This window comes from Solea solea, chromosome 9, assembly GCF_958295425.1.
Source record: "Solea solea chromosome 9, fSolSol10.1, whole genome shotgun sequence".
In the NCBI taxonomy this organism is placed as follows: domain Eukaryota; kingdom Metazoa; phylum Chordata; class Actinopteri; order Pleuronectiformes; family Soleidae; genus Solea; species Solea solea.
In genome coordinates this window covers 24,968,467-24,982,865 of record NC_081142.1, presented here as the reverse complement: position 1 = coordinate 24,982,865, position 14,399 = coordinate 24,968,467, and the positions used below count along the sequence as shown (strand labels likewise).

Here is a 14,399-nt window from a genome sequence, read left to right as displayed (position 1 = left end):
TTGACTGGTGGATTTAAATAAGAAATAAATGATATATGTGTTTAATCTTTATTTAAAAGTCCAATTGATTAAAGAATTAATAACTTTTTTGGTGGAGATTTATACTGGACTGTAGGAGTAGCACAAATATAACACTAACTATTAAGACAACTATTTCAAATAAAACAGTGACATCAAAGGGAATCCACCACCAGTTCTTTAATAGACACATATATGAAGTTACTCACTCACAATTAGTTGATCAAGGTCTATTACCTTAAGTGTGACAGCAGTTCCAGAGCAACTTATCCAGCTTCCTGCTGGTTCCTCCAGTCACTTAAAATGCATAATTTTAACACTTTAACAGTGTTAAGTTGCTCTTTAAAAAGGCCTGTAACACCAACCTTGTGTTCATTTTTCACCAAATCCCTCGTAATTCCTAAATACCTAATAATGAAGCTGTGATTTATTGATGCAAATAGCTACGTTTTACAGACTTGGCAGTCTTATTTTCATGTTTTATAAGCAGTCATTTATCTGTCAGGATATTGATAAAAAAATAATTCTGGAAATAATGACATGATAATGTACAACACTAAAGCAAAAAACGAAATAAGACAAGTTATCGTTGCTTCAGTGATGGATATGACCCTACAAGAAGCAGATGTGTGGTTATTTTACACAGATCCACAGTCATCATTCTGTGGTCTCTATCAGTGTTTCACAAAGTGAGGTTTCAATCCGGGACAAATGTTACTGGGGTTTTTTGTGTGACACCCAGGGCCAGTGAAGGTCTCAATCCAGACGGGATTTTAAACATGTCCATGTGTGTTTGCTTGTATTTGTCTGCGCGTCTTTATTTATAAATCCCAGTTTCTCTCCGTGCATTTGTTCTTTTCTCGGCAGCTCATGTTGGCTCATGTGAACCCGACATGTGCGCCTGCATCCAGCCACATGTTGCCTTGCATGTGTACTTGTGATGTGCATTCTCTCATTTCCATGCTGTTTGCCAACACTGTGGATGGCGCGGCATATGTGACGGGCGTCTTCCCAGCGCAGAATTCCTCGGTGACAGCTGCTGGGTAATAGCGTCTTTAAATAGCGTCTGGACCAGCTGCAGTTCCCTGTGAAGCGCTCAGGTGGAGTGTTGGCTCCTCCCTGTGGTCAGAAACTGTCTGAACTCAGGAGTGAAAGTTTTATTTCATCAGGATGATTTAATGCACTCACGTGTTGGTTTTTATTTCGCACAATTTCTTGCAATAAGACTAGCAGAGTACACGTTATGTTTTTTTGTAGTGATTGTTATTTTCAAAGGGGATATGTGTCAGAAATGTATTATGAATGATTTTGACGAGTCATGTTCCATTGACATACTGACCTACTGATAACAATGGTGCAGCCGGTTTATGGCGTGTTTCCACCGGCTTGACTCGCCTCGCCTCGGCACGGCACGGTTAAGTTGCATTTCCACTAGCACAGTACCTAGGTTCAAAGCTAGCTGAGGCGATACTATGCGTGACGTGTGACTGCCGTCACAGGAAGAGACGTCCGACACAAGAATCAAGCCGAACAATGCCGAATTGTAGATCAGTTAAAAAGACTAAAAACGTGGGTTAATCTCCAACAATTACCAGGGAAAAAATCTTAATATTTAACCAAGGAGTATTTATGGTGTATTTAGTGCCGCGCCATGCCGTGCTAAGGCGAGGCAAGTCAAAGACAAACTGGGACCATAGTGGAAAAGGGCCATTCGAGAACTCTTCCTATAGTTCCCAGACACAGCTGTGGCTTGAGGAATTGTTTTCCAATTGTCCCTCCAAGGTAGAATTGTAGAATCTGAAGGGGCTCAATCAACAGAAATTTAACACAATATTTAAAAATGTGGTCATTCACCTAAAATCTCCAAGAATTGAGTTCTTTTGTTTTCTATTACCTAATAATGAGTCCACCATGTTTTTTTTTTTGCAAAATGTAGTCAGTTGGTTGGAATATGATAATTCACCCCTAGATGCCAGTAAATGTGACACTGAGGCCAGGTCAGTGTTCAGTGTTTCACACTCCAAAAACAGTGCTCTGAGGTCGGGTGAGCAGCTGTGATCAGTGATGATCGAGCCTCTTCTCTAGTGGCTATTCAAATGTGAGAGCTCAACCACCACGAAAACGAGTCAAGGTGAATCTGCTCAAGTTTTTCATTGTATCAGCATTTTTCCGCATGGAACGAGCGTTTTGGCAGTACTCTGTCCCAGAGAAGGAAAATCTCAAAAACACTCCTGCTTTTTCGTGGAGACAACCAATATGCTACTGCAGTATATGCTAAAAAATACGATAATAAAAGTACTTCCCCTCTCTTTGGCATCGTCTTCTTGTGTTTGGAGATTGTTTGGTCTTTTTGCTTCATGATAACTTCTATTTTCTTTCCTCAGTCATTCTGTCTCTGTTTCTGTCATATTCAAATAAAGCGTAATCTAAAGAAAAAGTTTGGATCTGCCCTATGCACATGCTCCAAGTCTTTTTCTCTGGTGTTGGTGTATTTCGGTGTATTCAGCGTTACAGCGCCACATGCAGGCCTGGCATATGTACTACTACTACTGCTACTATATTTGTGTACACTTGTGTACAACACTTTGGTCAACTGAGCTTATTTTTACATGTGCTATAGAAACACACTTGACTGACTTAATTATGTAATTGTTCTTTGAGCATATTATTAGCTCATATATTTCTCTGTACATCCTTCTGTATTAGTGATGATGTAGTCACAGTAACTACAGTGGCAAAAATATTCAAAGAAATACTACAAAAAATACTCCTACTTATTATTATGATGTGTCTTGTCTCTTTCTTTCAAAGCAAGACAATTTAAATGAAAATGCATGCTTGGATATATTTATTTATTTATTTTATTACATAAAAATAGTTAAAGGACATTCAACATCTCACAAAGCCCCGGATCAAAGCAGGGTAGAATTGGGCCTGCTGGTGGAGAACTAATGCAGACAGTTTTAGAACACTGTCAGATCACACATAATCCTCATTTGTTTTTAAATTACGTTTTAAGTAGAACAAGTTTTCAACTTCAACAGAGTTTATATTAAAAAAAGCAGCTCAACACTTGTACTTAATATTTACACACACACACATGCACACACTCCTGTTTCAGATTCTTGGCATGACCTCCTCATGGTAAAAAAAGGAAACCCCTTGACCCCCCCTCGACCCCCCCTCTTCTATTTCCCATAATCCCCTGCCTGCCTGTGAACCATCTCCTGTAACATATGCAGTCTGAGTGGGGCTCATGCCCACTTTAGCTTTAGACCACCTCTCTGTTCTTGTTGCTGTTTGTTGATCTCAGAGCACAGAGCTGAGTTTATGTTCTACAGTCACCATAGTTTATGTAGTTTATGTTTTTCAGCTGTTCTCGTCCTCGCTTGGGTTTTTCCATACATGATGTTGCAGTAAATGTGGGGCTGCAGTGCCCCATAGGAACGGAGCTGCCCATTACCATGTCTAACTGTGGTTCCCCTGGTTATCGCACCATCTCGCAGCACCTGAATGACCTGAAGAAGGAGAACTTCAGCCTGAAGCTTAGGATCTACTTCCTGGAGGAGAAGATCCAGCAGAAGTTTGAGGAGAGCAGCGATGATGTGCACAAGAGGGTGAGTCAGAGAATGAATGATCTATTTATGATGTGTGCACTTGTCCGTTGTACTTTAGATGTCTCGGCCTCTAGAACTTTGAATTTTCTGTGGATTCTTCCACCTAGAAAACAAATTTCTCTTCATTCTACTCCAGAAAACAGTCACACTTCACAATAAAAGCATGTCAAATAAACAAGACATTAAAGTTAAAGAGCAAAACATGGAGCTGCATCAAATCCTATTGTTTTATGTGAACATACAACACATATACGCTGCAACAATGGCCTGTCGGCTATTGTTCTACATGGGGGTGTTTTGGTTGTGTTTACCCACAATGCCCTGTGTTGTAGTCCATTTCCTGCATTTGGTTCACTTGAAGCGAACCGAGACCTACGCTTTTAGGCGGACCGGAGTTGACTTCTTTGGTGTGCATGACAGTTTGGTTGTGCATTCACACCTTCCAAAAAGAACCAGACTTTTCGAGTAAACCTGAATCAGAATCAGAATCCTTTTAATATCCCAAAGGAAATTGTTTTGTTACAGTTGCTCCATATCAGACTCAGTAAGTACCAGAAAAAAAGAAAAAAAAAAGAGCACACAAGTTAAAATTTTACATTTAAAATTAAATAAAAATAGCACAAAGCCCTTGTTTGAACAAGAATAACAAAATGACAAAAATGTACAACGTGTACAGGATAAACATTATCAATGTGATAGTTAATAAATGAGCCGGATACATCTACAGATGGGAGTTGTAAAGTCTGATTGCCACAGGCAGGAATGATTTCCTGTGCCGTTCAGTGGTGCATCTTGGTGGAATCAGTCTCTCACTGAACGAGCACGTCATGGAGTGGATGGAGGTTGTTGTCCAGTATTGTCCTTAACTTGGACAACATTCTCCCCTCTGAGACCACCGTCAGAGAGTCCAACTCCACCCCCACAATGTTACGATCAGTTTGTTCAGTCTGTTTGCATCAGTGACCCTCGGCCTGCTGCCCCAGCATGCAGCAGCATAGAGGATCTCACTGGCCACAACAGACTTATAAAAAATCCTGAGCATGGTCCAGCAGATGTTGAATGACCTAAGCCTCCTCAGGAAATAGAGACGACTCTTGTAGATGGTTTATGTATTTATTGTCCAGTCCAGTTTATTGTCGATGTGGACTCCCAGGTACTTGTAGTCCTGTAGACTGTAGATTGTAGACCACATCCACATCGACCCCTTGGATGGAAAGAGGGGTCACTGGTGTCTTGGACCTCCTAAAGTCCACAATCAGTTCTTTAGTCTTCGTCACGTTAAGCTGCAGATGGTTCTGCATGCACCACGTGACGAAGGAGTCCACCGCAGCCCGGTACTCCGTCTCATCACCCCCTCTGATGCATCCAACTACCGCAGAGTCATCGGTGTTGGTGTCGGACAGGTTGGTCTGCAACACCGGGGCACCACGAGATAGGCTTCGATTGCGAAGGGCTGGTGTGAATGCACCCTAAGACGTCAAAGGTGTGTGTACATGATCGGGATTATGTAAGACACAGTTTCATCTGACATTTAAAAGCAGCAGAACTATAACACTGTTTGATATCACTGGGTATTGTGATCCAAAAGGCTGTTAGTCTGTTAGTTGCCCTTGTTGTTCTGGTACTGTCAGAGCATCATGTTTCAAATATGAGAAACCTTTCATTCAACAAGGATCCTTGCCTGACCACTGCATGTTTCTGTAAAAACAACTTCATAAAAAATAAGCAGTGACAGACAAACAAAAACACTCACATAAGAGACAACAACAGCTACAGTATGTGACTCTGTCGCCTCCATGGACTCACATTTCTCACACAAAAGGAGGTTTCTGCAAAGGGACCAAACTCCTTTTTCCACTCCTCCTTTATACAGTGGATACTTTGTAATGTCTCATGTAGTTGAGAGATTATCTCGTGTGATAATGCAAACAATTTCATTAAAAACTCTTGACAGAGCATCTTGATATGAACACTTTTGAAGGAAGGAGGAGCCAGATCATTGAGCACTTTATACTATAAAATGATCAAAATTATCATTCTGAAAATAGCTAATAATTCACTGCATTGACTGTGATGTAAATACACAACAGCACTGTGTGTCTACATTACAGAGCAAGAACAAGATGATGCTGAGTCAGCTTTGTTACATTTTGGTGCATGACGCAAACAGCTTCTTAGATGAGCTGTGTCTGTGATGGTAGGAAGATGAAGTCAGCTGAGGTAAATCTAGTCCACAGAGACCACAGTCTTGGAAAACAAAGAATTTGACTTTACAGTAGGCTACATTACCACAGGATCCAGGCACCCATGTAGCCGTGTGCACCTCCATGTCATAAAAGCATCAACAATGCAGCAACAAACACAGGAAGCGGGTTGTGTCAGAGCAATGCGTGAAAATACAGGAAAAGCTCAAGCATGTCCTTGAGTACATTTGCTGTTTAATCCATTTTGTCCATCTTGAAATATGAGCATTACTTCTTAATTTCAGAAGTAAAGTCAAAATTTGCTTCCTCGTAAGGTTTTTTTGTGCTAACTTGGTTAAGTTTGTAGCCATTTAACACTAATTTCGAATTATCCGTGTGGAGTTTGCATGTGTTTTCCCCGTTTCCTCCCACAGTCCAAAATCATGCAAATTGACCATAATGTGTGAGTGTGAATGGTTGATATTATTTTTTATGTTGGCCCTGCAATGGACTGGTGACCTGTTCAGGGTGTAAAGAGTTACTTTAGTGCATGAGAACACCAAACTTTAGGGAAAGATAGTAGAAATTCACCATTTGCAAAGAAATGAAATGTCCGGACAGTGAATGACACTAACAGGGCAGTGTTTGTGTAGAGAGTAAAGAGATTGGTTGTTATTACAGTCACCGTGTGACCTATTTCTCCATTGTACACCCAATGACCCACATTATTTATGCCTGGGAGCCTTGATGCCAGCATGCATGCATGCACACTTGAATGCATGCATGCAGCAACACTATGTGCTGTTTGTCAGTGTATCAGTAATCTGTCTGCACATGGATACGTGAAATGCACGGCTGTGATCTCACTGTAATGTACAGAAAATTCAATCACTGCAATCAGATACATGCATGTGAGTGCCCGGACGCCAGTGGAGTCCAGTCTGTTGTAGCTTTCAGAGCCAGAAGTTAAAAATGTTGGTGTTGCTGGGGCAGGAAGGGGGTTGAGAGGGCGACAGATACAGCAGGTGCTCGTATCCCCAACAGCTATTTATAAACCCACTGAGATTCAGGGTCAGCACATGAGACTTGACAAGCTAAGTTTGTTTCCATAAGAATAGAACATATTGGAAGTTGTTTAGTCTTTGACAAAAGGATCGAAACACAATTAGAAACAATTCTTCTTTACACACCAGTAGTGAAAACACACCAGCCGGACTGGAGACCCTTCCTCTTGCCCATGGGCTATAACCGGGAAATTAGATAAGAGAAAATTGTGTTTATTAAAAAACATGTTGTGGAAATTGGTGAACAAACTCAACACAAGGGCTGAAGCCAAGTGAAAAATCGAAGTCTAGCAAATGTGTAAAAAAGAATGGCATCAAGAAAAGAGTACACATACACATACATATGGGGAATCTAACAATGAAACGCACAAGTGCATTTTCAGCCAGTGCTGCTGAGTGCATGAGACGTATCCTCTGCTATTATCATGCTAATCCCAGGCTGTTTGAAAACTAGGGCTGGCCGTTTCTCCTCTGCAACTTGTAATAGTTTTGTTTTATGAATATTTCTCTTCCAGAACATCGAGCTGAAGGTTGAAGTAGAGAGTTTGAAGAAGGAGCTCGAGGACAAACAGCAGATTCTGGACCAAGCACTGTAAGTAGTTCACTTCTAACTTCACACTCTCTCTAATTACTGTTCTGTTGCTCTGTGAAGTTTATAAAAGTTTATAAACACATGATGGACTCAGTCATCACGTGTCTCACCGGCCCCAGAGTTTTCCTTTTACTTTTTCGTTGTCTGTCATTTTGACTGACAGGGTCATAAAAATCCCATCATAATCTATTTTTACCGGTCACTTTAAATGATAATAATGACATATTCAATTGCATTGTTCATATTGCAGTGAAATATGGACAGTTCACCTGGTCTCACACCTTCCTCCTGGTCCACATGGACTTGAATCGCGTGCCTGCTTGCGCGTAGTTGCGCGTGGTAGGAAAACCCGCAGCATGCGCTCCTTCTGCACCGGTCTGTGACCACTACGGGTCACAGACGCGCTCCAAAGCCTCCTGTCCATAGCTCTTTAACACGCTGTCAGCACTACAAGGATAGCGAGATGCATTGAGTACGATGTCCAGGTCAGAAATTATGCTCAGATTCTCCGATGGGAATCTTTATTTTGTTGCACAACATTTTTCTATCCTCCCTCCTCAGCCAGGAGAACTCCCGCTCCCACTGAACTCTGTACTCCCGCCTAACCTCCTTACTGCCGCTTCCTCGCTCCGCTGAGGCCAAGGGCTGAGTTTGTCCTTCATCTTCATCTGCATCTATCCCTCTTTTTTCACCTCTTTTATCAACATAGTTTTTGGGCTTTTTAAAGAAACTTCTGACACTCAACTGCCGTGACATTTTTCTTCTTTTCTACTTTTCTTCTTCTACAAGAGCCAATTACTGTAATATGCTCTTCACCACCATGTGGTCAGGGGTGTGAATTGCAATCTGTCAAAATGACGGATGACCCTCAAAATATTCGGTTAACGCGACCCCTGATAGTGAGAGTCTATGGTAAAGACCTTTGTCCCCCAAAGGAACAGGAAATACGTCACCTGACAGTTTACTCGCTGTAAACGAGTGAGAGAACCTTTTTAAACACATGGTAGTCATAGAATATAATGTGCATATAAATAAATGTATCTTATTTTTCTTCATGTGAGACTTGTGGGGCGGCGCCACCGCCATGAATGTCCAACAAATCAGTCGGCCACTCCGTGTCACGTCTGTAAGACAGTCTTAAAAATATATGCAAAAGCACTGATTTGTCGTCAGGGAAACGTGCACACAAACCACAGAAACGCTCCTTTCATCACCTGTGTGATTATTTCCCATGAGTCCCCTCAGCTCATCAGAACCCAGTCACCCTCTCATCACACGCGAGCCTGCGGGCGTGTAGCCTCACCTAGCTATGACAACAAGGCCTAAGCTCTGAGGAATGCCATGTATGGACTGAAATGTGTTTGAAGAGGATGAAGGGACTCTGTTGTGGGACAGAGGACGGAGAGGGCATGAGGAGGGCAAGTGTCTGTGTGTGTGTGTGGGGGGGGGGGGGGGGGGGGGGGTGTTTAGAAAGGAGAGGGAGTAGAGCAGTGGTTTCAAACTCCAGACGCTCAGTCTGGTCATGAGGGGGCAGTCATGTGAATAAAAGGTTCAACCATGTAAGTAGCTATATAGCTATGTTGGTTCTCATTATAACTTCATTAGGGCTGAAACACATACTCGATTTATCGATTATTAATCAATTACTAAATTCATTGTCAACTCTTTTGATAATCAATTAATCAGTTTGAGGGTGTTCTGATTTTTCCGCTTCTTAAATGTGAATATTCTCTGTTTTTCTCAGCCATATAACAAAGAAATCACTAAAACTGAATCATTTTGAGAACATCGTCATTTCCAGACTGACATTTTTCAACACTTTATGGACCAAACATCAAGAAAACATCAAGAAAACAATCAACAGATTAATTGAATATGTTAAATAGTCGTTAGTTGTCGCCCTAAATTTGATATTAAGGGGTAAGCTACATAAAATAGAGGGGGGGGGGTGTTTTGAGTCCTCTGGTGTAGAGAGTAGGGCAGCTCAGAGAGTGAAGGGCAGGAGCTGCTGTGTGGTTTGCAGTGTTGCTGAGTCGGAGACTATTTGAGCTGCAGCAGCTGTCTGTGTGTCCGTCAGCTCTCTGTCAGCTGTCTGCCTCTCGCTGTATCACTTTCCTCTGCTCTGCCAACACACAAACACCACGATGAACCCCAGTTTGCACACAGTGTGTTCAATAATGATGCAGTGTTTTTATGAAATCTTCATTTGTCAGTCTTACAATACTGTCATTTAAAAAATGTTCACCTAATTCCTAATGATATGTTTCCCACCAGTTTTTACAGCAATGCCTCAGTCAGACCATTTATAAAACTGTGCAGGATTCTCATGGAACGTTGGCATATGTACAAAAATATGTACAGAAGGTGCTTATGCAAAGAAACATTCAGATTTATAAAGCCATGCACATGCAGGTTTCTTACCTCTTTAAACATCATGGTGAACTTGTCATTTTGTGAGATTCTGTAACATCTATAGTTCCTCATAGTCATAAACAAACACCCTTGATTCATATACATTGAGAGAGAAGAGGTATTTCTAGGACGTATTAAATAATTACAGCATTTTCTTTCAAAATTGATCTTGCAATAACAGATATCTTGTAATGATTACATGTTTTTGGGTTAATAAACTAAATGAGTTCCTCGTTGATCATCCTTCTGCAATCAGAGTCGTTTCCCCGTCAGGTTTTTGTTTAGAAATCCCAACCTTTGCATAAAAAGTGGTGCATGCATTCTTTTGTTTGCATGTAAGCTTTATAGTATGTGATGTGTCTTCTGTGACCACATGAGGCCCGCGACCTCATGTGGTCACAGAAGACACATCACATACACATTCGATGGCAGATGTGAACAGTCCTTCTTAACACGAACCACATACGTGATCAGATCACTGGGGACTGATGTTAATAGCTGATCTGAAGGACAGTCTGCAGGAGCTAAACTCTCCAAAACTCCAAACCTGGATGAGGAAAACCAGCAAAACAAGCTGCATATACAGTAAATTGACACGATCCTTTACATGACTGTTCAGTTACGTCTTGCTGACTGCACCAGTGCAGCCCCAGCCTGCGACATGCACTGAGAACTAACATGGGAAACAGACAACAGACAGCATGGCTGCCAGCCAGTACAGTACATATCTCATATATCATTTCCTTCATGGAGATGTTTGTGTGCAGAAGCTTGAAAATAATAACTAGCCTCTTGCCTTTTGCCCACTCTTGAGTTAATTGAAAGGAAATTGTGCACTTTGCCTGAGTAATGAAGAGCTGGTGAGTCCTGAACACAACACACGTGTGGTCTCTCAGCTGTCCCACTAAACTCTTTACACTAAAGTTAATGAAAAGCTGTGAAATGGTGACCTTTGACTGATTATTTTCCTAATAGATGAATGTAGGAACAACACCATTAGCTCAGTAACACAGTGTTTTTGTGCACTGTAGACAGTAGGGATTTGTCCAACAGTCAGTGTAGCTTTTGTCAAAACAATGAGACACAGAGAGAGAGAGAGAGAGAGGGAGAGAGGGAGAGGGAAGACATTCCAGCCTTTTAGGAAGATAAACGTGTCCATGTTAGGGTGCTGACATGTTCTCTCACTCTCTCTCTAGGCCCTGCTGTTTCATAAATAAACTGCGCGGGCCACAGTTTATCATTAGGGCTATTAACAGAGCCTGAATAAAGAGCTGTGACCAGCCTTCTGGCTGTTGTTCGGTGCTGAGTGGTGGAGCAGTGACAGACTGGCTTCACCACGATAAACTCCAGCGTGTTCTTCAGAGGTGCTGGAGACACTTTTCCCTCTGCTCTCCACTCCACTGTTACTTTGATGTAAAGCAGGATATTTTACAAATTACAAAACCAATTTCATTCCATATGTAGTGGTGGGAGCCACACGGTTGGTGTAGTGGTTAGCACTCTTGCCTATGCAGCCCCGGGTTCAAGCCCCGGCTGGAATAAGGGCCTTTTTGCATGGAGTTTGCATGTTCTCCCTGTGTGTGCGTGGGTTTTCTCCGGGTTCTCCAGCTTCCTCCCACAGTCCAAAAAGATGCAATATGGGGATTAGGTAAATAAGACACTCTGAATTGACCGTAGGTGTGAGAGTGAATGGTTGTTTGGCTCTCTATGTGTCCCTGTGATGACTGGTGATCAGTCCAGGGTGAGACCCCCGCCTATCGCCCTATGTCAGCTGAGATTGGCACAGCAGCCCCCGTGACCCTCCGGTGGAGGATAAAGCCGTAGAAAATGAATGGATGGATGTAGTGATGGGACAATATCTGACATTATCTCTCGCTCATGATGCTAAACAGCACTTACAATAAGTTAATTGTGGTGAATTTCTATTATGATCATTGTGAGTGAAGAAAAACATTAATATTTTACGTGAGTGACTTGAAAATCCTGTCTAAATCACCAACGCACAGGCCTGTGTCATGTGGCGTCTCAGGAACACCTGAGACTTGGACTTGGAAGGATGAGATGATTAGGTTTTGGTGGTCAAAGGTCAAGGTCAAGATCACAAAAGTGGCCTCGTCAAATGTTTTCAGCCTCTTGAACATTAAATTCCTTTTTCAGTCAACAAACGTCACATGACATGAAAAGTACTTGATCAGCAGAGGCAAACAGCCTCTCGTTTTACCTAAACATGTTATTCAAATGTTTATGCAGTCTTCTGTATTCATGCATCCGGATCTGAAGTCCATAATTTGACTAATACTTCATATAAAATCTAAATGTTTTACACAAATTTTTGTCTTTTTCACTACATCCTCTGCAAATGCCATCAAATCTTCACTGACTTTGCCTCCTACTGTTCCTGAATCACTCTCAGCTTTGGATATTTCACTCATTGTAAACATGCAGCCGTTCGGTTTCTGTCACTGAGCTAAATGTTGAATTAACTGCACTTTTACTAATTACTAATTTACTAATAGAGCTGTTTTTTCAGTGTGCAACAAGTCTAGTTTACGACCAGAATTCACTTACAAACAGCTGTTTTCATCAGACCCACACGCATCAAAAACACACAACACCAGGTGTTCTTGTCTATCAAGCATTTATATTTCTCTGCTTTCATATTTGCTCTCTCTCTGCAGGCTGACGGCCGACAGTCTGTCCAATCAGAATGAAGCAGAGCTGCAGCGTCGCCTGGCGGAGCGGCAGCAGGAGATCAGCCATATGCAAGAACTCCTGGAAACCAAAGTTCAGCGACTGCAAGAGGTAGAGACACACAGATGAGCTTCAGCACAACAAACAGTGTGAGACACTCAGTCTGAACATGAGTGTGACAAACCCCGCGGTTACCTGTCTCTGTGTGTGCTGTGTTTTGCTCTCAGGAGGCCGAGCTGGCTCGAGATGAGGCTGAACGCATGGCCTCGCTGGCGGACTCTGAGTCTCAGCGATGCCTGGCTCTTCAGAGAGAGATGGTGGAGTGGATGGAGGAGTGCGGAAGCTCAGGTGGACCGCTCAGCCAGCCTACCCTCACTGATCAAGACAGGTGACAAACTTACACTTTATAAATAATAATCTTTTTTTTTTTATCGAGACCTGGCCCCTTCACATCTTTGTAGTTTTATTAAAGGCTTTTTAGATTTTTAGAAGTTTTAGAGGCAACAGTGCTCGATGACATCTCCCTGTGGCAAGTATAAAAGTACAATCGACTCTGTAATGGCAGAATGAAAAGTAAGAGTTCAGGGCTTAGGGAAGACTTCTATCAAGCCCCTTTTCCACATATAATCCCGGCTCGCCTCGGTACAGCGTGGTTTAGGTTGGATGAAACTGCTGCGACTTACACACACACGTATGACTCGTAACTTGTTAAGCAGTTATTTTCAGTGTAACTGAATCATTAGAATCGGTTAATTAGAAATATTTGTTCAGTACTCAGTAACTGAAATACAGCGGCAGTGCTGTCGCTAAATACACCAGACTCCTCTGTTAAATATTGAGATTACAGACATTTCCCTGGTAATTGTTGGAGATTAAGCCACGTTAGATAGATAGATCTACAGTTCAGCATTGTTCAGCTTGATTCTTGGTTAGGGTTAGGGACGTCTCTTCCTGTGACGGCGCTCCGACCAATCATTGTATCACCTCAGCTCGCTTGGTACCAGGTAGTATGCTCGTGGAAACATAACCGTGCCGTGCCGAGGCGAGCCTAGATTTACTCTACCTCTCCTGTGCTTCTGCTGACATTAATGAGTTAACTAACTAGCCACATATATTGCAGGTGACCATCATCACCACTGTGAGCAAAGTAAATCTATGATAATACACCATAACTTTATTGACCTGTGCTCTCTCTCTCTCTCTCTCTCTCTCTCTCTCTCTCTCTCTCTCTCTCTCTCTCTCTCTCTCTCTCTCTCTCTCTCTCTCTCAGGGTGATCGAGGAATTGACAAGGGAAAAACATTCACTGTGTCTCAGGGTTGAGGAGCTTGAGGTAAAGAAGAGAGAAGGTGGAGCTGAGGTATTTGTTTTATTTGTTTTATTTTTACATGCATATAACTTATGTTGGGGGAACCAACATGATTTGTTATGCAATGAAAATGTATATCATGCAGCCCACCACTTAATATCAAGTAATCATTTCTGTCTGTTTTTGCTATTTATGGGTTCATAAATTCATAGATTCTGAGGAATAGCGTCATGAATTTCGTTATTGTGCTTACGTGATGGAATATTGTGATATATTTTAAGAACATATTGCCCAATCCTACTGAACAGAAGTTTTTTGACCAAACTGGACACTCATTGGGTTTGAGACCCCTGTACCTGTAAGTTATTGTTAGTGATTGAAACTTGAAAAAGGTGTTTAACAGCGTTGTCATAGTGGACAACAGCAGAGCATCCTTCTGTTATTCATCACTAAACACTCTTGGAACATTATCTGCATCTTTGGCTGATAGTTTACCGGAAGTAGTCGGACTGGCT

General features: G+C 42.0%; 1 protein-coding gene across 3 annotated transcripts in view; it reads left to right on the top strand.

Moving 5' to 3' along the window:
- The window catches only part of pde4dip (phosphodiesterase 4D interacting protein), a 111,738-nt gene that overhangs the window by 56,255 nt on the left and 41,084 nt on the right, over positions 1 to 14,399 (top strand). For 2 of the 3 annotated variants that reach the window (XM_058637555.1, XM_058637553.1), the window contains 5 exons: positions 3,525 to 3,635; positions 7,398 to 7,474; positions 12,565 to 12,688; positions 12,805 to 12,965; positions 13,848 to 13,935. In XM_058637555.1, the coding sequence (XP_058493538.1) occupies positions 3,525 to 3,635; positions 7,398 to 7,474; positions 12,565 to 12,688; positions 12,805 to 12,965; positions 13,848 to 13,935 (561 nt within the window). The remainder of the gene's footprint in view (positions 1 to 3,524; positions 3,636 to 7,397; positions 7,475 to 12,564; positions 12,689 to 12,804; positions 12,966 to 13,847; positions 13,936 to 14,399) is intronic. The other variant, XM_058637554.1, reaches the window with a different exon arrangement.